This window comes from Numenius arquata, chromosome W (genome assembly GCF_964106895.1).
Source record: "Numenius arquata chromosome W, bNumArq3.hap1.1, whole genome shotgun sequence".
Lineage (NCBI taxonomy): Eukaryota > Metazoa > Chordata > Aves > Charadriiformes > Scolopacidae > Numenius > Numenius arquata.
Window position 1 is genome coordinate 27,705,205 of NC_133615.1, and position 23,832 is coordinate 27,729,036.

General features: G+C 41.9%; 1 protein-coding gene and 1 non-coding gene across 5 annotated transcripts in view; both read left to right on the forward strand.

Annotated features, from left to right (window-relative positions):
- The window catches only part of LOC141476620 (ubiquitin-associated protein 2-like), a 110,255-nt gene that overhangs the window by 65,905 nt on the left and 20,518 nt on the right, over positions 1 to 23,832 (forward strand). For 2 of the 4 annotated variants that reach the window (XM_074165394.1, XM_074165390.1), the window contains 8 exons: positions 983 to 1,155; positions 2,268 to 2,478; positions 3,662 to 3,701; positions 6,701 to 6,884; positions 9,387 to 9,453; positions 10,812 to 11,007; positions 12,238 to 12,329; positions 16,366 to 16,416. In XM_074165394.1, the coding sequence (XP_074021495.1) occupies positions 983 to 1,155; positions 2,268 to 2,478; positions 3,662 to 3,701; positions 6,701 to 6,884; positions 9,387 to 9,453; positions 10,812 to 11,007; positions 12,238 to 12,329; positions 16,366 to 16,416 (1,014 nt within the window). The remainder of the gene's footprint in view (positions 1 to 982; positions 1,156 to 2,267; positions 2,479 to 3,661; positions 3,702 to 6,700; positions 6,885 to 9,386; positions 9,454 to 10,811; positions 11,008 to 12,237; positions 12,330 to 16,365; positions 16,417 to 23,832) is intronic. The other 2 variants (XM_074165391.1, XM_074165393.1) reach the window with 2 other exon arrangements.
- LOC141476835 (small nucleolar RNA SNORD121A) lies at positions 589 to 673 on the forward strand. Its single transcript, XR_012463693.1, has one exon. It is a non-coding gene; the product is annotated as a small nucleolar RNA SNORD121A (small nucleolar RNA).

Below are 23,832 nucleotides of genomic sequence, written 5' to 3' on the forward strand. Positions count from 1 at the left end.
GTTTTGGGCCCCTCACTACAAGACAGACATTGAGGTGTTGGAGCATGTCCAAAGAAGACCAACAACAAAGCTGGTGAACGGTCTAGTCTTATGAGGAGTGGCTGAGGGAACTAGGATTGTTTAGCCTGGAGAAAAGGAGTCTGAGGGGAGACCTTATCACTCTCAACAATCTACTTGAAAAGGAGGTTGTAGCGAGGTGGGGGTTGGTTTCTTCTCCCAAGTAACAAGCGATAGGATGAGAGGAAACGGCCTCAAGTTGTGCCAGGGGAGGTTTACATTGGATATTAGGAAAAACTTCTTTGCTGAAAGGGTTGTCAAGCATTGGAACAGGCTTCCCAGGGAAGTGGTTGAGTCACCATTCCTGGAGGTATTTAAAAGGCATGTAGATGTGGCACTTCAGGACATGGTTTAGTGGTGGACTTGGCAGTGTTAGGTTAACGGTTGGACTCAATGATCTTGAGGGTCTTTTCCAACCTAAATGATTCTATGATTCTATTCTATATATAAGCTGCTAAGGAGGAGGAGAGCAAAGACCATGGTCTACTTCTTGTTTATAAAGCAGGAAATTTTAAACTGGATAGCTTTTAGGTCCAAAATACAGTGATGTTGTCTTTTCCGAGCACATATCAGATTGCTCTGTATAGAAAATGACTGTTACTGAGTGATTTTGGATTGACTTAGTAGCCAAAATATGAATGCTGGCTGAAGGGGGATGGACACAGATGACACTTTGTAGAATAGTATGGCTTATTCCTTCAGCTCCAGATCAGGACACAGAATCAATTAATTAATTTCAGGTTACAGTAATGTAGTTAATTTATGTGATTTAATGTCAGGGGTTGTTGCAAATCTAGTTAGCAGCTAAGGCTGAGGCAGTAACTGAAGAAGCCTGTAGTTAATGGAGGAGAGGGTCTCAGTTACTGATATCTTTAATACAGATAGTGCATGCAAAGGAATTATGGCTGCTTTTTCCTCTTTTAAGATTCCTGCCTCTGCAGTGGAGATGCCTGGATCGGCAGATGTGACAGGGCTAAATGTTCAGTTTGGAGCTCTGGAGTTTGGATCAGAGCCTGCACTCCCAGAGTTTGGATCAACTTCAAGCAGTGAGAATACCAGCCAAGCGACCAACAATAGCTTGTACTCAAAATCTGTAAAGTACGTGTGAGCTCCCCTTGTGCATTCTTACATGTCTTCTTTAAGGGGTCAAGTTTGTGCCAAAAACATCAAGGCACAGTTACCATGTAATGGGAGAGGGAAATATGATGACTTGTAAGGCTAAGTGTTTTATGTGGATGGCATCTTAAAGGAGAAATTTATTTTCTAATGACAATCAAAATCTTCCTGGATGGGTTGGTGTGAAGCTGGAGATGACATGAATGTAAATAACCTTATAATAAGCTACCCTTTATAGAATTGCTGTCTCATGTTTAATTGTCCTGATTTTCAAATTTGTTTGAGGGTTTGTTTCTCACAACCCAAATTTTTCTGCTTTTGATCCAGGAGAGATGACCCTTGTATCATATATGTGTGTCAGCAAATAGACACCAGATTACAGATCTGGTGCTCCTATGGGATGAGAAAAGAAGCCAGGCTTACAGTATGCAGAAGCTCTTACTGAAATGCTAAAATAGCCAATGATAAATGCCAACTTACCAGTAACCCATTTTTTTTTTTCCTTATTCATTCAAAAATTTGCTTCAATAAAAAGCTTCCTGAAGTTAATTTGGAAAAACTAGTAAAAAATGAACCTTCACATTCATTTCTAGTTCTGTAAATGATTTAAACTGTTTAGAAAGTAAAACACTCCTGCATGTTTTAAGGTATTTTTTCCTCTTTGCATAGTTCATTCTGTTAGACTGCTACTGTAGCATTCTATTGTAAAAAGAGACTAGGTGTTTCTCATCATATACCAGGCTTTATGGATCTAGTTGTTTAAAAAAAGAGACATTATGATCATCAATTTATCCTTTGAGAAGGTGGAAATAACATGACTGAAAAGTTGCTTGTGTGTAAACTCTTGTTTTGGTTTGGCTGGCAGGAGGAAGGTGAATGGTGCTTAGTCCACCTGATGGTTTTGAAGCAGTGATTACTGGGGACCAAAGCAAAATTATGTATTTTTTTTCATGATTAGATTTTTCTAGTATAAATAATGTAGATTTGACTACATGTTTAAGGTAGTTCTAGATAACTGTATAGGAGCTGATATTTTCATGAAGGTGTTTGAGATGTCATTTATCAAGACGATAAATAATTTTTACTTTTTCCAGCGATCCTTTGAATACCTCTTTGCCAATATCCAATACAGTACAGGAGTCCACCTATACAACCTCTGCCATCACCTCTTCTAGTCTGACCTGCTCATCCCAGAGCACTAGCCCAGTAACAACAACTTCCTCCTATGACCAGACTTCTGTGCATAGTAGGATAGTGTACCAAAGTTCCATGGCTTCATCTGAATCAACCCCTGTTGCAGTTACGGTGAGTGATTTTCAGAAATAAGACCTTGAAAAAGGTGAAATACTCTTATCCCTGTTAGACTTGTATTACTCTGCTATGTTAATATTTTAACCAAGCCAAATGCTGTTTTTCATTCCCAAGTCCACTCACTCTTTTATTTGTTTTTTCTTTTCCTATTGTGTAGCCATTTTTTGTATTTGGGATATAAGAGCCTCTGATTTTGTGAGTTTTGACATCTTAAATTGCTGTTTGACCTTTTTTTCTTAGTAGCACAACATTCTAGTTGAGTTTCCTTCCCTGAAGCTTAGCTTTTAAAAAAGGAACTGTGTGTAAATATTAGTCATGGTATTTTGCCATAACTTGACAGCTTCTATCTAAAGGTATATTATTTGTTAAATTTATATGGCACCTAGCAAATGAATCCCAAACTGTTTGTGGCCCCTTCAGCATTACTCTTGTTGGATTTAAACAGCAGTGGGAATTAGTTTCATGTTTTATTTTAAAAAGCATAAGGAGAGGTCTAATCTAGGACAGAGAGGATCTCTCTCAGGAGATATTCAAAAGCACCTACTCTCTCTGTATATGGAATGTAGGTTTGTTTTAAGAGAACTTAATTTATTAAATGTGTAAGGAACTTGTGAGAATTTGTAAGTTTATTTACTTCTGGCCTTTGTTATGTAATGGCTCAGTCACACTTGTCTTCTGCACTAGCTCGTATGTACTGGTGAGGATCAAGCGTAAACTATCCACTTCTGTACTCCAGCATTATCCAAAAAAACAACTGGTGCTTCTCAAGTCTTATCTTTCAATGGAAAAAAATTGGCGCCTCTGTGTAACTTGGATAGTTAAAATTGTGAGTTGCATTAGATCAAAAGCACAACCATTTCCTATATGTTAATGCAATTCTTTTTCATGTCAGTGTAAACCTGAAGTTTGCTATATACAGTACATGGGAAGGTCTCCTGCTGACAGTTGTAGTATGGGCAGTGTATGGGATTCTGTATGTTCAGGACACCTTGCACTTGAGACAACTTTATTATGTTGTTTTGTTAAAGGCAGTAAAAAGTTATTTTTCTGCATTTTTTGTCTTTCAATTTAGAATGAATATAAAATTTTGCATGAAGCATGTTCAATTTGTGATTCAGTCTGAAGATTTAATATACCTCTAAGATGATTTATTCATTCATTTCTCCTTTGTTTATAGAACGGGCACAGTGGTGTTAGGACACAGGCAACTCTTGACAGTAAGTTTACAAAGCTTGATTGTAAGGACTTTCTGATATTTCCTTACTACTTGCTGTGCGCACAACTAGCAGTGACGTCTGGTTTAAGGTTTTATATTGTTCTCACTGGTTAATTTTTGACTGACCCATTTGAGTTTATTTTATACTTGCGTAGGATATACTGCTTGCTTCTTGACTAAAACCGAAGTATGGAAGCAGCCCTATTAAACCTACAAACCTAAGCAGTCTTGGAATTAGAGAAGCTGCTTTTTCTTTTGAATTTATCTGCCAAAAATTAATATAAAATTAAAATAAAATATAAAATTAAAAAATAATATCAAATTTCTTAGCAATTCTTCCACTTCTCAATTGGGCAGCTGCGAGTAGCATTTAGCTGTAATGAAACAAAGTCACATTCTTTGCATGCACCTCTCACTGGATATAGTGCTACTTATGCCCCGTTACAAGCCTGTGGGGAATAAGGGTGACTAACATGCTCCCTCTGCCGGTTAGCTTGCTGCCTTGCAGTGGAGTAACATTAACACAGTACTGGCTCTGATACAGGCATTACTGTTATCTTCATCTTGGCCTGTTTCTAATGTGGTATTTTACGTGTTGGACACCTGCAGCTCTCTTCCTGGAGTTAAAATAATTATAGTATTCACTCTTCTGACCTTTATGTGCTGCTTTGTGGAAGTTTTCAAGGGTAACAGTGTGAATTAACATCTTTTGGAATTCCAACACTTCAATTTTAGGTCTGTCCTCCTCTTAAATATCTCTTCAGGTAGATCATTAGTGGGGCAGCCTTTTTTTTTTTATACTTCTGAGTAGAAAGAAGCTGAGTATTCAGACCTGTAAACGATGTTTTGTTAGTGACAAGTTCAATTTAAATCACAGAATCATAGAATGGTTAGAATTGGAAGGGACCTTAAAGATCATCGAGTTCCAGCCCCCCTGCCATGGGCAGGGACACCTCCACTAGAGCAGGTTGCTCAAAGCCCCATCCAGCCTGGCCTTGAACACTTCCAGGGATGAGGTAGCCAGAGCTTCTCTCTGGGAAACCTGTTCGTGTGTCTCACCACCCTCACAGGAAAGAGTTTCTTCCTAATATCTAATCTAAATCTCCCCTCTTTCAATTTAAAACCATTACCTCAGTTTAAAATCATTACTAAATGAGCAGAAGGAGTGTATATGCCCAAAGAGTTATCACTTAAAAGATTGTTACATATAAAAACAACTTTTCAAGTGGAAAACTTTCTTACTCTCGTGTACAGAATTAATAAACAATTTATGAAATTCACTACAGGACTTGTCTTCTTGCTATGGAAAACAAAGATCTGAGAACTCCTAATATTTTTGTAATTATTCTATAACAGCTTTATTAGTCTCTTTTTCTATTCCAGTTCTCTTTTGAGAACACTTGTTTTTTCTGTATCTCAAGCACATAAACTGGAATCAGTCTTCTTCCATGTATCTATTTAATGCATCCAAACTATTTTGAAATTCTCTCTTCTTAACATTTGAAAGTACTGATCCTTCTGTATGTGCTGATAATGTTCTTAGCTGCTCATCTCTCATCTTTGTTGCTGTTGACCTTTAATATACAGATATCGTGCTTCCTAAACCCTTAGTTCAAAGTATGGCTGGTGTGTTATAATTCTGACCATCCTACTTGTCTCCTGGTTTTGTCTTGCACATTGTGTTCAAGCATCTTGTAAGGAGTCTTAATGAAGATGGTGATTCTGTCCCTTGTATTGAGGACATCTACTTTTACTTCAAGAAGGGAACCCTGCTCTAAATGTATTGAGTTGTAAATGTTATTTACTTATTTTTATATGTATCTTGCCAGGAGGTATCAGGTGATATAGTTGCCTTCTTCATAACTATGTTTCTGTTTGTCACTTGAATTTCCTTCTCTGTCAGTTACCCTCATACTTATTGCCAAGGCCGAGCCTCTTGATTTCTGTTTGTATAGCACCCAATCCAGCTACCTGACTTGGGTCATTTAGCAAGGAAACCAAACCAATAACATGAACAAACTGTGATGCATAACTTCCAAGCACATATATAACTTTTGTTTGGTGATCATTCCAAGACTGTCTTCACGTGCATTGCAAGTTAGTGATGTTCCACTGGGTAGCAGTCTCTGGTGTGGTATGGAAGCATGGCCCAGCAGAAGTCAGGGCTCAACTCTCTGAGTTTTATTGGTGGGTGAGTGCCTCTAATTCTGTGTATTATCTTTGGAGGACAAGAGATAAATGTAGAAACAGCTGGGTGTTATGTGGGACAGTAGAGTTGTTCAGTGTTTTATTACAGTATAGTGATCCTTTGGAAAGGCACATCTGTGGTAAACAAGTTCTACTCTGTATACCCGAAAAAGTAATATTAATGCTAAATGCTTTTTGTTATCTAGGTCAAATAAAGTAAGACAATATTTGACAACTCTTTAGCTATTAGAAGTGCTTAATGCTGTGCTCAATTGTGGCCTTTTGTTGTAGCTTCTTTTATTCTACTGCATTACACATTTGACTCAGTTCTCCAAACTGGTAAGTTGTATGTGCCCTTGTACTCCAGTGATCCAAGTCTCAAACATCAAAGGTGCTGCATAGGTTGGAATGAAGAAGCAGAGCTGTAGGTAGAAGCAGATTTGTACAGTGCCTTGAAAAGCACAAAGGACTTTTGCGGAACCAAATGCAAGGGATTTTAAAATGAGGATTGACCTGCAAGCAAAAGTTAATAATTCAGATAGTGGGAGGTAAGTGCAGAAGACACTCGTTTACTACATGTGTAGCAGTGAAAATTATAAATCTATTGTAGGTGAAGAGCTTAAAGGGAAAAAATGATAGTTCTGTTGCTGTTTGAATTTTCATTAATAGACAGATCGCTTGATACTGTTACTGGTTCTTAATGGTCAGGTTTTTCTAAACCAAGGGGAGAATACTGTCGTGTTCCTGGAACCAGGCTGGGATGTCAGGTATGCTGAAATTTGTCTTTGAATGCCTCTCTTTAACTCGTTGCAGCTACTTCATCAGTTCCAGTGCCTAAGACAGAGCCTTCTCCTTTGCTACCTTCTGCTGGTTCTCTGCCTAGCGTGGTATCCACCACTGCTTCTCTTCTGCCTTCAGCATCGCAGCACGCGGCAACGTTGCCCAGCTTGCCTGAGTCCAGTGATTTGGCCAGCAGCTCACTTCCCCAGTTAAGCAGGTACAGTAGGAGTTGTGATAAACTGAAAGGGGTTCAATTTTGGGGAAAGAGCAAACATGAGGGTGATTGCGTATGGGGCTGTCAGACACCAGGGTCCCCTTTTCTTACATTAACTAGAATTAGGAGAGAGATTCAGAAGAGACCAGGATGTTTCTGGTTGTAAAATATGAGCTCTGGGCTACCTCTTAATGATAGAGCAGCTGCTGCCCTCAAGTTTTCATGGTATATAAACAACTTTGTGTTTGAAGGGGCTCTTGCTTCAATCATGCCAGCTAAATTAGCTAAATTAATTCCCCCACTTTGTTTTTCCTACTTTGTCCACAGTGCCTGCTGCTTGTTTAGTGTCATATGTTTGAAATCATTCCTTAACAGTTTACTTCCTGGCTAATTTTGAAACATTGTAGTTTCATTTTTATTTGTATTTCTTAAAATGAAAAAACAGAAATAATTCCACAGGGACATCTTGTGGTTTCTCTTTTTCTAAGACATTTCCTTAAGACACTTTGAAATATCAGATTGGTGTTCCTGGAAGTGCATTTAGCACAGCTTAGCTCATTTGCACTATCTGTCTGATTTTTTTCAGTGCCTGTTACTTGAGCTTCGTCCTCAGGCAGGTGACATCTGAGACTATACTGGTTGAGTTATATTTTAATACTCACCTTTGCACTGTATTTGTTAATATAAGAAACTAAATTGATGGGCTATCACAGGGTTTTTTGTGTTTCACAGCTAGGATGTGGTTGATTCTCTTTTAATACACTAGTGTTTTCTGTTGAATAAAATGGTAAATGTGTCAAATAACAAGAATTACTCCATTCACGTTAGAAACATCTCCCCACATTTGTTTCTTGAAAACCTGTGTACATTGGTAGAAATTTTAGTTGGAGGACTGATGCTGTTGGACAGATACTAAGCACCATGAAAACATGATGCCTGAATTCCAAGCATGTCTGACTTGGTTGTGCTGGCGGCTCTTGTCTGTGTCTCTACTGTAGTCAGGTGGTCAATTAAGGCTTATTAGAAGAGCTGGGGAGAGTGGGTGAGGGAGTAGTTTAAAATTGTATATTGGAGTGAACCATTTCTTTCCTTGCTGCCTGAAGTGGTGTCATTGTAATTCCTGCAGACAGGGAACGGTTTTAAAGAGTCAAAGTAAAATTAATCTATGAAACTGCCAAGATTTATTCTGGTCCCACACCTTGAAGAGCTGCCAGAAGTGCTTGCCCTTAAATTAGGGCATATAATTTAGCCTGCAGCTTTGTTATGAAAATTGCTGTATTTTCTTGTGGCTATTTCCATAGAAAACACTAAAATATTTTTCATGGTTAGGACCTCTCTTGCTTCTGATTTCTGATGAGGGTCTTTTTGAGCACCAAACCATACATATTTTTTATGGCTTTGTTTTGTTTGCCTTTGTTCAGTGTTCATATTGTTTATTCCATACTGTATTGTAAATTATGTTCTTGACCTTGAATGTAAGGTATAACTTTTGTCAGCGTAAATGTTTAAGAATCAGTTTCAGTCACCTTTCAGGGAGACATTTAAAGATCTTTGGATTACAGATGAATGTTGGTGCTGCTGTTACTGCCAAAAGTTCACAGGCCTGGTCAGCTAGGGAAAAAAGATGATGCTAAAGCAGAGTTGCTTCCTATAACAAAGGTATCTGCAGATGTTTTTCATCAGGGGATTCTTTATTTTCATATTTTCCAGTGTATGTATAAAACTGAACTGATAGTTCTGATTCATCTTTTCAAAGAGGAAATTACTTTTGGTGGAGTGTAGTGGTATGAACCAGCCTTGATTAAATTGCCAGATTCTGTAGTAGTATGTCTAATTTTTGGGCTTTCACAGATGCTCTTCATTTGGTGGGGTTTGTTTGTTTTTGAGCCCTGTCTTTTGAGAGTGTGTTGGGGCTTTTGGCAGAGTTATGGGGTAAATACCCCACAGTTCTAGTTGGTTAAGATAATGTTATGCAGATTATGTGAGAAATACCATAGTGAGTCAAACCAAAGCACTGCCTCGACTAATTATTACCCATGCCCTGTAGCAGGCAGCAGCAGTTGCTCAGGGAAAGAATGAGAAACAAACCATGTGTTGTGTGAACCTTCTGGTTTTGGACTTTACATGTCTTGGAGTCATTGCTACATAATTCCTGAAGCAACTGTTGTTTTTCTAATAATATAGTAAATTGATAAATACAAATGAATGGTGTTTTAGATGCTTCTTGTTAGTAATAGTTGTTGCTGTACTTCAGTTTTTTTCATTAAACAGTAGTAGGATATTAGTTAAAGGAAAAAAAATTTCTTTAATATTTTTTAATTTTTAATTTTTTTCTTTAATACCCTGTGTATATGTATATACATATACCTACAATTTTTATTCTTTAACTAATATCCTACTACCTACTCTGTGTTTGTATATATGTGTATATATGCATACGTATATATATATTAAAAATGTTCTAGGAAAAAATAATTTTATTAATTCTTTGCAATTTCTTTCTAGCTCCCTTTCCAGTCATCAGAGCAGCCTCTCCCCTGCTTCAGTGTTGTCTTCAAGCACATCACATGTAGTAAGTCCTATTTGCATTTCAACAGATGTTTGGCATATAGCCAGTTTATCTGATGATTAAGACCCTCTCTTAAAGTTCATTGTGTCCCAGTACACTAAGAACTGAAACGAGCCTTATCTCAGGGAAGAGAAGGGCTGGCAGCCGTCTAGTGGTAAAAAAAGTCTTTACCGCTTGTGATTTGTACTAGATAAGGAATAGCTGTTACAGAGACTTCCCAGTCACACAACTGTAGAGGAAATTTTCGTGCCAGCAAGGGGGGATGGAATAAAGAAAAAATTTATTGTAACAAATGTATTAAAAATATTTTAAAAAAAATCATTAGAAGTGGCTGTCAAACTTCTCCAAAATGTGGACTGTTAGTCTCCACTGGAGAGGTTAGCTGGCAAAATGCAGGTGATGGAATGATACATGTCATGACAAATGCCTCATGACAGATGATTTTAGAGTTTACCATGTGACGTCATTGTCACCTGTATATTTAATGTATTTGAGATAACAAGGCAAATGGTATTGAGCACAATGCTCTAGATGAGGTCACACAGATGAAAGTCAGAGAGACGCTGCTTTGTTCTGTGATGGGGTACTTGTGTACAGTCCCAGCTGGGGTGTGCAGATAGGCTACTGCTTTTCTTTATGCCTCTATTTTGATTTGTAATGCTCCGTCCCTACTGAATATGTAGCTTAAAAATTCACACTTATCCACTTCTTTTCTGTTGTGAGAGTTGTTTTGGCTTCTGTGTATTGATGATACCATTTTGCAAGTGTGATCAGCTTACAGCTAAGGCACTGCATTGTGCTGGGTTCAAACCAGGAACTCCTTTATCCTCACATGTTCCTGTAATACATCTGGTCTCCCTTTCAGTTTACCACATTGACTCTGTTGTGGGGCGCTGCAGTTTTAATCTTTTTAATTCCACAAATGCATTGAAGAAATCACGATAGCAGTGTCCTGTATTTTGAAAACAAATACTGTCTTTTGGAAGAATATAGGAGTTTATTTAACATAACAAGTGCTAGCTTAAAGGAGTATATAAGCAAAGGGCAAGAAATAATGCAATGGATTGATGTTTGAGTTATTGTGGTATAATTTTGTGATGATGTAGCGGTTTGAATTTAACTCTCGTGTAATAATTTTCTTTGAATACTTAAAAATCACAAGCATGCAACTTAGTTGCTTGCTTGGTACATAGATAACGCATATCTTTTTCTTTTGCATGTGCTGCTGTTACTTAAAAGATTGTTTTGGTTTTTGGTTGTGTTGTGTGGGGTTTTTTGTGTGTTTGGTTTTTTTTTTCCCCAGCATCTTCCACTGTGATTTATTTGCTCTGTGATCCTCATTCTTTTTGTCTCCTCTCTAGCACACTAGTGTTAAGGACACAACTTCGCTCCAGCCCTCAACAACCTTTTCAACTTTTTCAACCTCATCCACTAGCACCACTTCTTCGGTTGTCAGCATGGCAAGCAGTATGAACACTACAAACAGCCTTGGACTGAGTGTTACCAGTGTGTCTATACCAGCTGCTACCACACGGGCAGCTCCCTTAGTGTCTTCAGGTTTGCAATATTATCAGATCACGTGGATAGAGCATCTCACCAGCCATAACTGCGCTAAGAAATCCACACTTGACTAGCATTTTCAGAATGCTTCATTTGCTGGCTTAAAAAACAAAGTTGCTTGGTTTTATGTATTTGAAATATTTGTTAGGGTGTTATGTGCATTTGTATAGCATATTCCATCCCCAAAGAGCTTTATAAATAGACACCAGAGCAGTTCTGACTTTGGAAGTTTTGAGCTAGGAGATTTGTCCAGTTTGTGATCGGCTCTTGGCTGTGAGTTTGCATTAGCTTTAATTTCAGTCTTCTCTGTGACTTGAATTCATTTGGTAGTATCAAAATATACTGCAGTGTCCTCATTACCATATGCCACATCCCTACTGCCACATCTATGGAAAGGAAAAAAGTGTCTGATGTCTGGGTCATTCTATAGCAAATAGAACTTCAGAAAAAGGGTCCACAAAGAGAGAAGGCGAGGGAGGCTTCTTGCGCTGAAGTGGAAGCAATGCTAAGTTCTCTCTTGCTTCTCTAATCAACCTGAACTGCTAAAAGGAAATCCCGTGGAGGGTAGTGAATGATTTAAATATTATGATCAAACTTACTTAAAGAAGAATTTCTCATTCCAATACCTTGTAAATGAAGCGTTTGATGATTGGCCAAAGTGCTGCTTTTTTTTTTATTATCATTCTGCTTCCTAGACTGCTTCATGGAGGCAACTGAAACTGTTTCAGTTGTCTTCTCTTTGCTATTCCCAGCTGCAGTAAGTCACCCACAAAAAGTATGCTGGCAACATTTTGTGTTTTCCAGTCTATTGCTGGTGATAAGGAGGAATGTGTTGACAGGGCAGAAAATGAAAGGAGAGAATTTACTCTCTTAGATTGAGAACAATACCTGAATTTTGCCTTCAGGAGAGGACTGAGGAAAGGAGAAGTTCCTATAATTCTTGTAATCCTTTTGGACAAAGTAAATGACAAAATCAGACTGTTCTCTGATGGGACTGTTTTCAGTCTTAAGTAGCCTGTGTTTCCCCTTCCTTGAGGCATGGTTAAACTCTTCAGGCTATTTTGAGCATTTTTATCAACCAGCGCAAAATTCTTCTGTGTAGTTCTCCTTACAGGCTATGACGATAGAGCCACCAGGGCTTGTGAGCTATCTTGTCTCAATGTTGAAGCCTTTTTTTTTTTTTTTTTTCTAAAGGCTTGTTAAAGTGTCTGTATTTTGATTCTACAGGCAAAGCTCCCCCAAACCTGCCCCAAGGTGTACCGCCCTTGTTGCATAACCAGTATATTGTGGGACCTGGAGGACTTCTGCCTGCCTACCCAGTAAGCAATTTAATTGTTCCTGCCCTTGATTGCTTAACCCTTGGTGCAAGTGGGCCCTCCAGACCCACTGCTGTCTATGCTAAGGCATTTCTGTTGGCATGTGTTGCACCTGGAATTCTAGTTCCAAATGCTGAAAAATATGTGAAATGTATTCAGCGGGGGTTTACTGTTGATAGTAAACTGCAGAACTATTGGTACAGACCCGATTTGGCTTCCATTGAAGCTAAATGTGCGTGTTGCTATGGTTTTCAGTGGTATCAGGTTTTAGGCCCTTTGAGTAAAATTAGACTCATTCAGGTTTGTGTTACTGGAATAGAAATAGGTTGAAATGTGCCATGTGTCCTGTCTGTCATGCTTTGAAAGGATTGCACATAGCTTTTTGATGTCTGACCAGGATCAACATATTTTTGGTTATCTTTTTTTTTTTATTCAGAAACTTTATTCTAATTATTTTTCTGTATCACACTGAATGTGAGGGGATACCATAGGTTGCTTTATGGTATAGTCATTAAATCTTAAATCCTGCTATTCTCAGAAGTAATGATTGAAGCAAAGGCAGTGGCTGCTCTTACTCCCAAACCTGAATGCCCTGTAGATTTTTCACGAGTTGATGAATGATGCATCTGTGAAAACAGTATTGAAGACGGGACAGTCGTACTCTCCTCAGAGGACTGCTGTCACCAAGAAACAACATCAGATGATAAGCTGTCGCGACGGAGGGAAGACAGGGCCACTCAATATGAGTGATCAGCAAGCTTCGTTTATTGATTCACACAGTAGCCTTTTATGTTCTAACATAATTAGCTCATACATATTACAAAAGTTAAGCTCATGATTGGTTAGTTCTTAGAAAGATCAACTCCGCCCTTGGTTCCTTCTTTACAGTTACTTTCATCCTCTTTTCCCATGCCTGAGCAGCTGCAACCTCCCTGTTATCATACAACAATTATAGTCAAGGACGAGGTGTCCTTGCCAGCCCAGTAGTTACGGGGGCTGAATCCGATGTTTCTCAAGCTTTTGCTCGGCCAGCTGGATCATGTCTACGTGACCCTTCTCAGCTAGCCATTCTCCCACAATTCCCCCGTTTTTATTTTGAATGACACAGGCTTGGTTAAACATCCGTAACACAAGGGTTTTCATACAAGACAACATACAACTCACACAAAGCAACGCTATTAGTACAATGATTAAGACTAGCAATCCTGTCTGTAAAAGGTTTCTCAGCCATCCGGACAGACCCAACCAGTCTCCAAGAGCACCCCTATAAGGCACGTAGTAAATGGGGAGCGGGGTGTTGCTAGGCTTGCACAAAAGCTGGTCGTGTTGAGTGACCGAGCTAAAGTTATCCACACATTTTCTCGTGGGTCAAACATCTCGCTATATGGGATGGCTCTTATGCTTACAACTAAGGCAACTACTATAAAGCTTTCTATACCTAAATTAACCATTTTCTCTGTTTCAACTTCTAAGCAAATAGCATGCACATAATACCTAGGGGTTACAGACCCCACAGACTGTACAATTAATTTCTGTCTTTGCGACCTCGTGGTTCACACTCAGGCGCAGCGGTCTCAGTCCGTTGGTTTACGGTGATTAGTCGGGTCACCTTCAGCGGCGACTTCAGGGTGGTCGATGGCAGGCCTTACCCAACGGCTGGGAACCCAGATGGTACCTTGTCCCCTATGGTCCATCGTAGAAGGGGTGATTTGCGAGCAAGGGTCAATCCTCCTACTCCCGCGACCGTGGCGCTGCTCGCGTAGGTCGGCCATTGAGCCGGCCACTTATGCGTGCTGATTATGGAAATGTCAGCGCCAGTGTCTAGAAGAGCAACAAGTGATATAGTTAGGTTGGCGTATTGCACAGCAACCGGGCGTTGTGGCCTTTGGCGCAAGCCGACAGTTAGTAAGGCCATTTGTCCTGTAGATCCAAAGGCTCCTTGCCCTCGTGGCTGCTCTTGCAGCGGTGGAAGGGCTCCCGCAAGATGTGGTAGGGGAATTAATTGCGCCACCTTGGTGCCTTTAGCGATGAAGAGCGCTGGAAATAACGTGTGGGCCATGATCTGGATCTCACCGTGGTAATCCTTATCAATCAGTCCCACCAACACATTAAGTCCCAGCATGGTGGCTGATGAACGGCCTATAAGTAGTGCTCCGACAGCTTGTCCATTGATACAGATTGGTCCCTGTGTGCCGGTAGCAATGCTGACAGGCTTTGAGTCCAACAGGGTACAATCTACTGCTGTTGCCAGGTCCAAGCCGAGGCTTCCGCTTGTGGCTGGTCTGAGCTGAAGGGATTGAGTGCTGCCGGATATGCAGCCGCTTTTTGTGTCGGCGCGGGGCGGCTTTTCCCGCTGAATCGTCCGTTTCCCGGTTTAGAAGCGCGACATGCAGTCTCATTGTGGTTGTCCGACCGGCAGTTTCTGCACCATACTGAGCCAGCGTCGCAGTTCCGTCTGATGTGTCCAGCAGCGCCGCAACGGTAGCATCGTGGGCGAGATGATCCAGTAGCATTTAATCGTTGAACGGAGGCTTGCAAAGGAGCAAGGGCTGCAAGAACTTGACTCTGCGTAGCCTGCGCGTGTTCCTTTAAACTATTCCCTAGTTCCTTTACTGCCTCAACTAACATTGCCTGTGGCCCTACCGGTACCTGAGCCATCCTTTCTAGTCCTTCCTCGATAGTCCATGTCCCTGGCAATGTAGCCAAGATGTTGCGTGTGGCCGGATTACTATTTTGTATAGCACACTGCTTTAGTATAGTGCCTCTGAGATGATCGGGCACCCCGGCCGCCTGTATGGCGTCTGCTACTCGATCTATAAATAGGCCAAATGGCTCCTCTCTTCCTTGCTTAATACCCATATATGAAGGGATTCCTTTTTTTTTTTTTTTTTTTTTTTTCAGCTCGGTGTTGCAACAGGGCGTTAGCGACTGCCCGCCACGGCTTTATCAACTTTTTGGCTGATTTATTATCGCATATAACTTCGTCAAACAATTTATCCCCATATTTACGCCATTCCTCGTGTTCAAAAACCGTATCTGGATTATCAAAGCAACCTCTCGCTACTCCATACGCTGATAACCCAGGCAACTCCCTTTTACAATCTATACCCTGAACGCTCCGCTTTTCTAAAAAGCATTTGAGCAAATCGTACGCCGCTTGTCTATTCATACCTTCGTTATCTATACCCTGAATGCTCCGCTTTTCTAAAAAGCATTTGAGCAAATCATACGCCGCTTGTCTATTCATACCTTCGTCAGCGCGCTGTTGCAGCCTTCCAGACTTCGGCGGCGCGTAGCCGGCAGGACACTCTCTATAGGTGCTCCAGGGCGCGGGGACCTTTTCCTTTAATCCCTTTCGCTCTCGGGCGCGGGGACCTTTTCCTTTAATCCCTTTCGCCTCCTGCGCTGCTTACAGGACCAGCACTGAGACTCCGTTGACCGTGGCTCGCAGGTTCAGCCCTCTGTAGGGTCCCTGTTCGGGCGCCATTTGTCGCGACGGAGGGAAGACAGGGCCACTCAATATGAGTGATCAGCAAGCTTCGTTTATTGATTCACACAGTAGCCTTTTATGTTCTAACATAATTAGCTCATACATATTACAAAAGTTAAGCTCATGATTGGTTAGTTCTTAGAAAGATCAACTCCGCCCTTGGTTCCTTCTTTACAGTTACTTTCATCCTCTTTTCCCATGCCTGAGCAGCTGCAACCTCCCTGTTATCATACAACAATTATAGTCAAGGACGAGGTGTCCTTACCAGCCCAGTAGTTACGGGGGCTGAATCCGATGTTTCTCAAGCTTTTGCTCGGCCAGCTGGATCATGTCTACGTGACCCTTCTCAGCTAGCCATTCTCCCACAATAAGCCATTTTAAGCTTAGCTCTACTAGCCTTAAAATGCTACAGTACACTATGATGGCACAACGCGATGTATAGCTGTACACCTTTAAAATAGGCTGGGCCTAGGTCAAACTCTGTTTAAAGACCTAAATTGGTCACAGAGAAAAAATGTTATAATGATGTTTTATTTTTCTGTCCTTAAGCAGATTTATGGTTATGATGATCTCCAGATGCTTCAATCCAGGCTGCCAATGGTAAGTAAATGGCTTGGTTTATTTAATTTTAAACAAGTTCTCTTCAGTGTTGATCATTTGTGCAACACAAATTAGTTCATTTGATGGTGATTAAGATCTTACCCTTATGTTCTATATTGTGGTTTTTTTAAATATCCACAAATGGTTTCTCTAGGTGATGTAGAGCAACTGTTGCATCGTGCATTCATCCATCTGCAAATTCTGTAAATAGAAGCAAGTGTGCTCTGTGCTTTTGAGTGGAGAAATTTTTAATTGTTGTAGCAACAGCATGACATCTTATCAAATCTAGTTGAAATCTGAGTGTGAATGTTTTCTTTTACCAAGAGGTAGGGTTGAACATCAAGTGCACAAATTGGCAGCCAGTAGGTGCATCTGATAGATTTTGGAGGCGCTCATAGGTAGAGATCTTTGCTATGCATCACAGCAACAAATGCAGATGAGCTGCAGGAGGGAGAGCGTACAAAGTTTTCTTCCTTACCTGGATCCAGAACGTAAATGGCATGTGAGAGAAGCTGAGAGTTAGATTCACAAAGAGCCTCAGCCTCAATTGCAGAAAGGTAAAGAATTTTGTTTTCAGAAAACTAGGTAAGGAACTTGGAATGAAAGTTTGGTAGTATGTAACTGAGAAAAGTCACAGGATTAAGGGATGCAACGTATCTGTAGAGGCAGAAATGGAGCAATGAGCAGTGATCTGGAAAAGAAGTATCACTGGATGAATGCCATAGTTAAAGGTCCGAGTCAGTAGTACCAGGTCTTCCATGTGGAGTGTGGGGAAAGCTAGAGTCAGATAGTCAAAGGTGAGTACAGGGATGTCCCAGACAAAACCCTGTCCAGCTGCACATCCTGAATTAAAAAAAATAAAGTTGAGCACATCCTTGGAAGAATTGTTGACTGAAATGCATGGGATTATTTTCAGAGCACCAAAATGACAAAATATTTGCAGTTCTGGGGCCAGGAGAGACATGGTTACACTGGTAGGAGACAAAAATCTTTTTTTAGGAGTGCTGTTCAACTTTTATCAGCCTGCGCTTCCCATCTCCAATTTTTTGTTGCTCTATGGGCAGGAGTGCTTTTTCCATGTCCTGTACCACAGGGCTATGCAGGGTGCCTGGAGCAGAGCATGCCTCTTGGTGGGGAGGTTTGGTTCTGAGGGGCCAGGAGCTGAGAATTACTGATGTTATTTACATGTAGTGACAGCAAATGGAGAGAAAAAATGAATTGGGTAATACTTAATCTAAAATAACTACAGTAAAGCACATGGAGAAAAAAAAAATTATTAATCTGACCATTAAGTCCAAGAGTAAGGCTGAACAAAAGAAAATGTGAGGATTCATACCTTGTCTGTGTTGCCCTGGAATAGTTTGTGCTGTAAGGTGTTTTCAAGCAGTGCAATGAGAGAGTTGTTATGAAAAATGCCTGAAGTGGCAAGAGTAGTTGAACTCAGCCTAAACAAAGTGATCTCTGCCATGCCTCTCCTTCATCAGCCGGTCTAAAACAGGATGGAAGTATTTGTTGATGAAGAGCAGCAGGTTGCAGGGCCCTTGGCCTTTGAAGAGTATGCCATTGGCTGGCATGCATTGCTCAATCTGCTGGATGTGGTGCTGGAGCTGGTTGAGGAGGTGGTGCTGTGCCTGGGCATCCCAGTGGTGATTGGTGCTCAGGCTGCTGAGGGTGGCAAGCTGGTAGAACCAGCTGTGTTAGAGCTTTACCGGTTCAGGTACCAGCATCCTCAGCTATACCTGCAGTAGGACTATTTCAAGTGTCAGCTGCTTCTTTAAAGCAGAGACCTAAGAGGAGATGTATGATTTGGAGTAAACTTTAGGTGCAATATTGCCAAGTATCTTTGGCTCCTTCAGCAAGTATTAGACGCTATAGGGAAACTTAAGTTTCACACATTTGGAGTCATTCTTCCTATTTTGTCTAAATAGGGAAGTCAGTGTGTTTGTACAGATATAAATAAGAACAGAGTTATCTATTTCTGCCCAGAAAAAAGACAGACTATCCTATCTGTATAACATGCACCCAGTGAGCCTGATTTCAAGCCGTACAACTTGTCTTGGTTTTTTTTTTTTTCCTCTTAATCAGGCCTGATCCTGGAATGAAGGTTGACTTGGGGGCAGAATCTAGTAATATTTCAGCATAGGAATTCCCAGGAAAGTACAGAAACATCAGTGTGATGTCAATTTTCTCATGTGGGAATCTGAAATTGCTTTAGTGCTTGACTCCCGTGGTCGAAGCTTAACAAGGCTGTTGGGTTGGCAGCTTGCTGTACAGAAGAGGACCAAGTAGTTCTGTTTGGTTTTAGGTCTTATGTAGCTGCTTGTAGCTGCCTTTTCTGTGATGAGGTGGCAGACAAATGCAAAAACTGAGTGAAAATGGACAGGTTATAGAAGAAATACTTGGATGGCTCAGGATGCCACTGTTTCCAACTCAATATTTCTTGCTACATTTCCTACAGCTGTTGCAGTGATGGTGTTTTCTGTAGCATCGTGTGAAGTCAAACTGAAAATAAAAGTAATGGAAGCGAACCTGGTAGTTGTTAGCCTAATGTACATGAGTGTTCCTGTAATCTGCTTTCTTGCCCGAGCTCTGAGGGCACTGACCTGCAGTTTTGGGGCAAAAAATTGTCAAAGTAACACAGCTGTGTTGTAAGGGTTTATACTAAGCAGTTCAGAGGTCTGGCCCCATCTGGAAACTCTCTTGCTTTACCATTATCAGCCTGGGACATAGAGCTGAGGCAGGAAAAACCTCTCTGTCAAACCATGGGCACTGCAGTACTGACCTGTGTGCAGCTGGAGATGGGCACCTGCTTGGCCCTGTGCTGGTGGGGCCCTGCTTAGTTGTGCAACCAGGGAGGGGAACAGCTTCAGGAGTGTGCAGGTGGCCTCTGGCCAAGGGAAACTTCTTATTCAGCTTCCAGCCTGTCCCCAGCTTTCTGTCCCCACGCAAGAGTGTTAACAGCTGCCCTGTCTGAAGCTGGATGCTCCCTGGCTCAAGAGCACGGACAATGAGTGTGACCCACTGACTTCTGCGGTGGTGTGGTGACGAGGCATTCGCTTGCTGCTCCTGGAGCAATGCCATTTGTGTAACTGACCTTAAACTGTGGGCTAGGATTGTTTAAGCAGATCAAATCTTTTGGTTGTGAGCGTGCTGTGGCAAATGACTGAGGTGAGGACTCGATGCTGCTATAACATCCCTACATACAGTCAGTATTATGAGAGGGCACATGCAGAACATAAAGCCACATGAGGTGCTGAATTTGTTTTATAAAGGTGAACAGAAAACCTTCTTTTCCTGGCTACCTGGCACTCTGCCCTCATAAAATTTGGGTTACAAGGCAAAAGCATATGCCAATCTAAGTAAAACTGTAGCCAGGTACTCAGTGGCTCAGTAATCCAATTTGTTTGCCTGCTTATGTTTCTGGGAATAAAACTTCCCATAGCTTGTCCTGTTGAACAAGGTCAGCACCCCACATCCAAGTTGCATGGTGAGATGCTTAAGCGGAAGAGGGTGACCCAGGATTCTGCTCTCTCCATATGTGACCTGCTTTTGGGGTCTCTTCTTGCATTCTTAGTTGCATGTGAGCCCAGCTGTGGTGCAGGTGCCAGGAGATGCTTCTCTGGAGATGCCACACCAGACTGGTGGGACTTTCTTGGCAGGTTGAGCAGTGCCAAGGGAAGGGTCTGTGCTCCACAGTGCAGAAAATAGTATGCAAGCCCCTCTGAAAGAGGGGAGCGTTTTTGATGCTTATCAGTCTAGATTCAGCCTTCTCTCCTACTGGCTGGTGCTTCTGGCTACTGTGAATGACAGGACAGCACAGAGAAGTTAATATTCGGTGCTGGGATCTCTGCAGTCTTCCAACAACTGACTCTGCTCTGAGAATCTTGCCCCACAGCTGGCTGCTGACCTTGGAGGCACTGGAAGGTAATGTTTGCTGTCATCACCCATAAATATTTGGTTCATCAAGCTGCACTGATTTATTAAACAGACACAGATGGTATTCAGACTTGGGAAATGCTTGTGGTGGCAAGAAATGTAGAATTAGGATCACAGATAGATGGACCAGTTTAACTCTTGCACAAGAAAGGCAAAAAAATGAAACCTTTGGATCTCAATTAAGCAAGTACTTAACAAGAATTCCCCCCCCCCCCCCCCCCCCCCCCCCAGAAAGAGTAATTAAAAAAATCTGTTTCCTTTTTCAGTTTTGCTTTCTGTTTACTTTCTCCTGAGGGCTTTGTTGTGCTTGTCAGTGTGAGCAGGAGGTGGCCACAGGGAAGGGGAGCTGGTTCTTTCCCGTGACTGCTGTCAGGGTGCAGGGGGAGCCCAGATCCTGTGCTGTTATGGTTCAATGGGGGATGTGAAAGCGCGGCAGCAGAGGCTTTTGGGGCAGCTCTGCTGGGGATGCGTTTCAGGATTTCCTTTTTGTCTCTTTCTTGCTTGGTTTCTCTGCCTACCAACATCTATTTTTCTTATTTCACGCTCTGATTTTTTTTGTATATATGAGTTAATGCATGTTTTCCTTTATTTCTTATTGACAAATATTTTTAGTTTGTCAGTCTTTCTTCCCCCCCCCCCCCTTTTCTCTATAGCATCTGCAACTTTGCTGGTGGAAGAGTTTTTCCTCTCTCTGCAAATATCTTGCAGAACGTTTTTGGGGTCATCTGTCATTCCCCCTGAGAGTTATTTGTCCTCAGTGTGTTGATATTTATAAATAAATGCATAAATGTTGCAACTATTCATGCAATGATTGTGGTTTCTAGATTTGGGGTTTTTTATTGTGTTTTGAATTTGTCGTAGAAATTAGGCAACATTAGATGTATGGGAGGCAGGAGCTGGTGGGAATATTTGTCTTTTGACATGCTGGTCCGTTTACATCTAGAAAGTGAAAGTGGACAAAGTTGCAAGTGCAATTTGTCACTGCTTCCTGGGAAGCTTCCAGCAGCGAAAGGTACCGATGGCTGCTGATACAGCAAGAATGAGGGTTTCCCCTGAGGGTTTGGGGGGTTCTCTTTTAATTTAACTCAATTTCTTAATGTGTATGTTGATGCTGTAAATTCTTAGTATTAGGTTTTTGTTTGTTTGTGGGTTTTTTTATTTATATTTTTGTGTTTATTACATTGGGATGTGATATCTTTTCTGTTAGTCTGTTGCAGGCTGCTTGTGTAGTGGAGATCTCAAAAATGTCTTTGGTGTGTGTGTCGTGGTTTAACCCCAGCTGTCAACTAGAACCACGCAGCTAATCGCTCACCCCCCCACCCCTCCCCCCAAGGGGGGGGGGGGGAAGAGGGGAAAAAAGGAGGGAAAAGGGAGGGGAAAAAAAAACCTCGTGGGTTGAGATGAAGACAGTTTAATAGAAACAATAACAGAAAAGGAAAAAAAATAATAACAATAATAATGACATGGGTCACTCTCACTGCCCAGTGAATTGGCACCATCCCGAGCAGTGATCGCATATTCCCACCCCCTGGCTAACCCCTATTTATATACTGAGCATGATTTCTATGGTATGGAATATTTAATTGGCTGTTCCATCCTTCTGTCTATGCTTCTATGGGAAGCTGAAAAAAAGTCCTTGAATAGCGTAAGCATCACCCGATTAAGGGATTAGAGCATCTCCCTTACAAGGAAAGGCTCAAAGAGCTGGGGCTCTTTAGCCTGGAGAAGAGAAGGCTGAGGGGAGACCTTATCTATGTTTACAAGTACCTAAAGGGTGGGTTGAAGGATGATGGAGCTGGACTCTTTTCAGTGGTTTCCAGCGATAGGACGAGGGACAACGGGCACAAGCTGGAACACAGGAAGTTCCATTTAAATATGAGGAAAAACTTCTCTGGAGATTTTCAAGACCTGCCTTGATGCAGTCCTGAGTAACGTGCTCTGGGCAATCCTGCTTCAGCAGGGGAGTTGGACTAGATGATCTCTAGAGGTCCCTTCCAACTCTGACGATTCCGTGATCCTTGGACATCCTTCCACTTTCTGGAAATACCAATCGGGAGTTCCTCCAAGAGGTTCAGAAATCTTTCTGCCTTGTGTGGGGAACTGCCCACTGGAAACTGGAGCAGCCATTCTCCAGGAAGAGCCCCTAGTCATAGAATCATAGAATCATTTAGGTTGGAAGAGACCTTTAAGATCATCAAGTCTAACCGTTAACCTAGCACTGCCAAGTTACCACTAAACCATGTCCCTCAGCACTACATCTACATGTCTTTTAAATGCCTCCAGTGATGGCAACTCAACCACTTCCCTGGGCAGCCTGTTCCAATGCTTGACAACCCTTTCAGCAAAGAAACTTTTCATAATATCCATCCTAAACCTTGCCTGGTGCAACTTGAGGCCATTTCCTCTTGTCCTATTGCTTGTTACTTGGGAGAAGAGACTGATCCCCACCTTGCTACAACCTCCTTTCAGGTAGTTGCAGAGAGCAATAAGGTCTCCCCTCAGCCTCCTTTTCTCCAGATTAAACAGCCCCAGTTCCCTCAGCTGATCCTCATGAGACTTGTGCTTTAGACCCTCACCAGCTTAATTGCCCTTCTCTGGACCCGCTCCAGCACCTCAATGTCTTTCTTGTAGTGAGGGGCCCAAAACTGAACACAGTACTCACCAGTGCCGAGTACAGGGGGATGGTCACTTCCCTAGTCCTGCTGGCCACACTAGTTCTAATACATGCCAGGATGCTGTTGGCCTTCTTGGCCTCCAGGGCACACTGCTGGCTCATGTTCAGCCTGCTATCGACCAATACCCCCAGGTCCTTTTCTGCCAGGCAGCTCTCCAGCCACACTTCCCCAAGCCTGTAGCATTGCATGGGGCTGTTGCGACTCAGGTGCAGGACTCAGCACTTGGCCTTGTTGAACCTCATCCCATTGGCCTCGGCCCATCAATCCAGCCTGTCCAGATCCCTCTGTAGAGCCTTCCTACCCTGCAGCAGATCAGCACTCCCACCCAACTAGGTGTCATCTGCAAACTTCCTGAGGGTGCACTTGACCCGCTCACCCTGATCATTGATAAAGATATTAAAGAGAACAGGCCCCAATACTGAGCCCTGGGGAACACCACTTGTGACTGGCTGCCAACTGGATTGAACTCCATTCACCACCGCTCTCTGGGCCCGGCCATCCAGCCAGTTTTTCACCCAGTGAAACGTATGCCTGTCCAAGCCATGAGCAGCCAGTTTCTTCAGGAGAATGCTGTGGGAAATGGTGTCAAAAGCTTTACTAAAGTCCAGGTAAACAACATCCACAGCCTTTCCCTCATCTACTGAGTCATCTTGTCATAGGAGGAGATCAGGTTAGTCAAGCAGAACCTGCCTTTCATAAACCCATGCTGACTGAGCCTGATCACCTGGTTGTCCTGTAGGTGCTGTGTGATGGCACTCAAGACTATCTGCTCCATAACCTTCCCGGGCACTGAGGTCAGACTGAC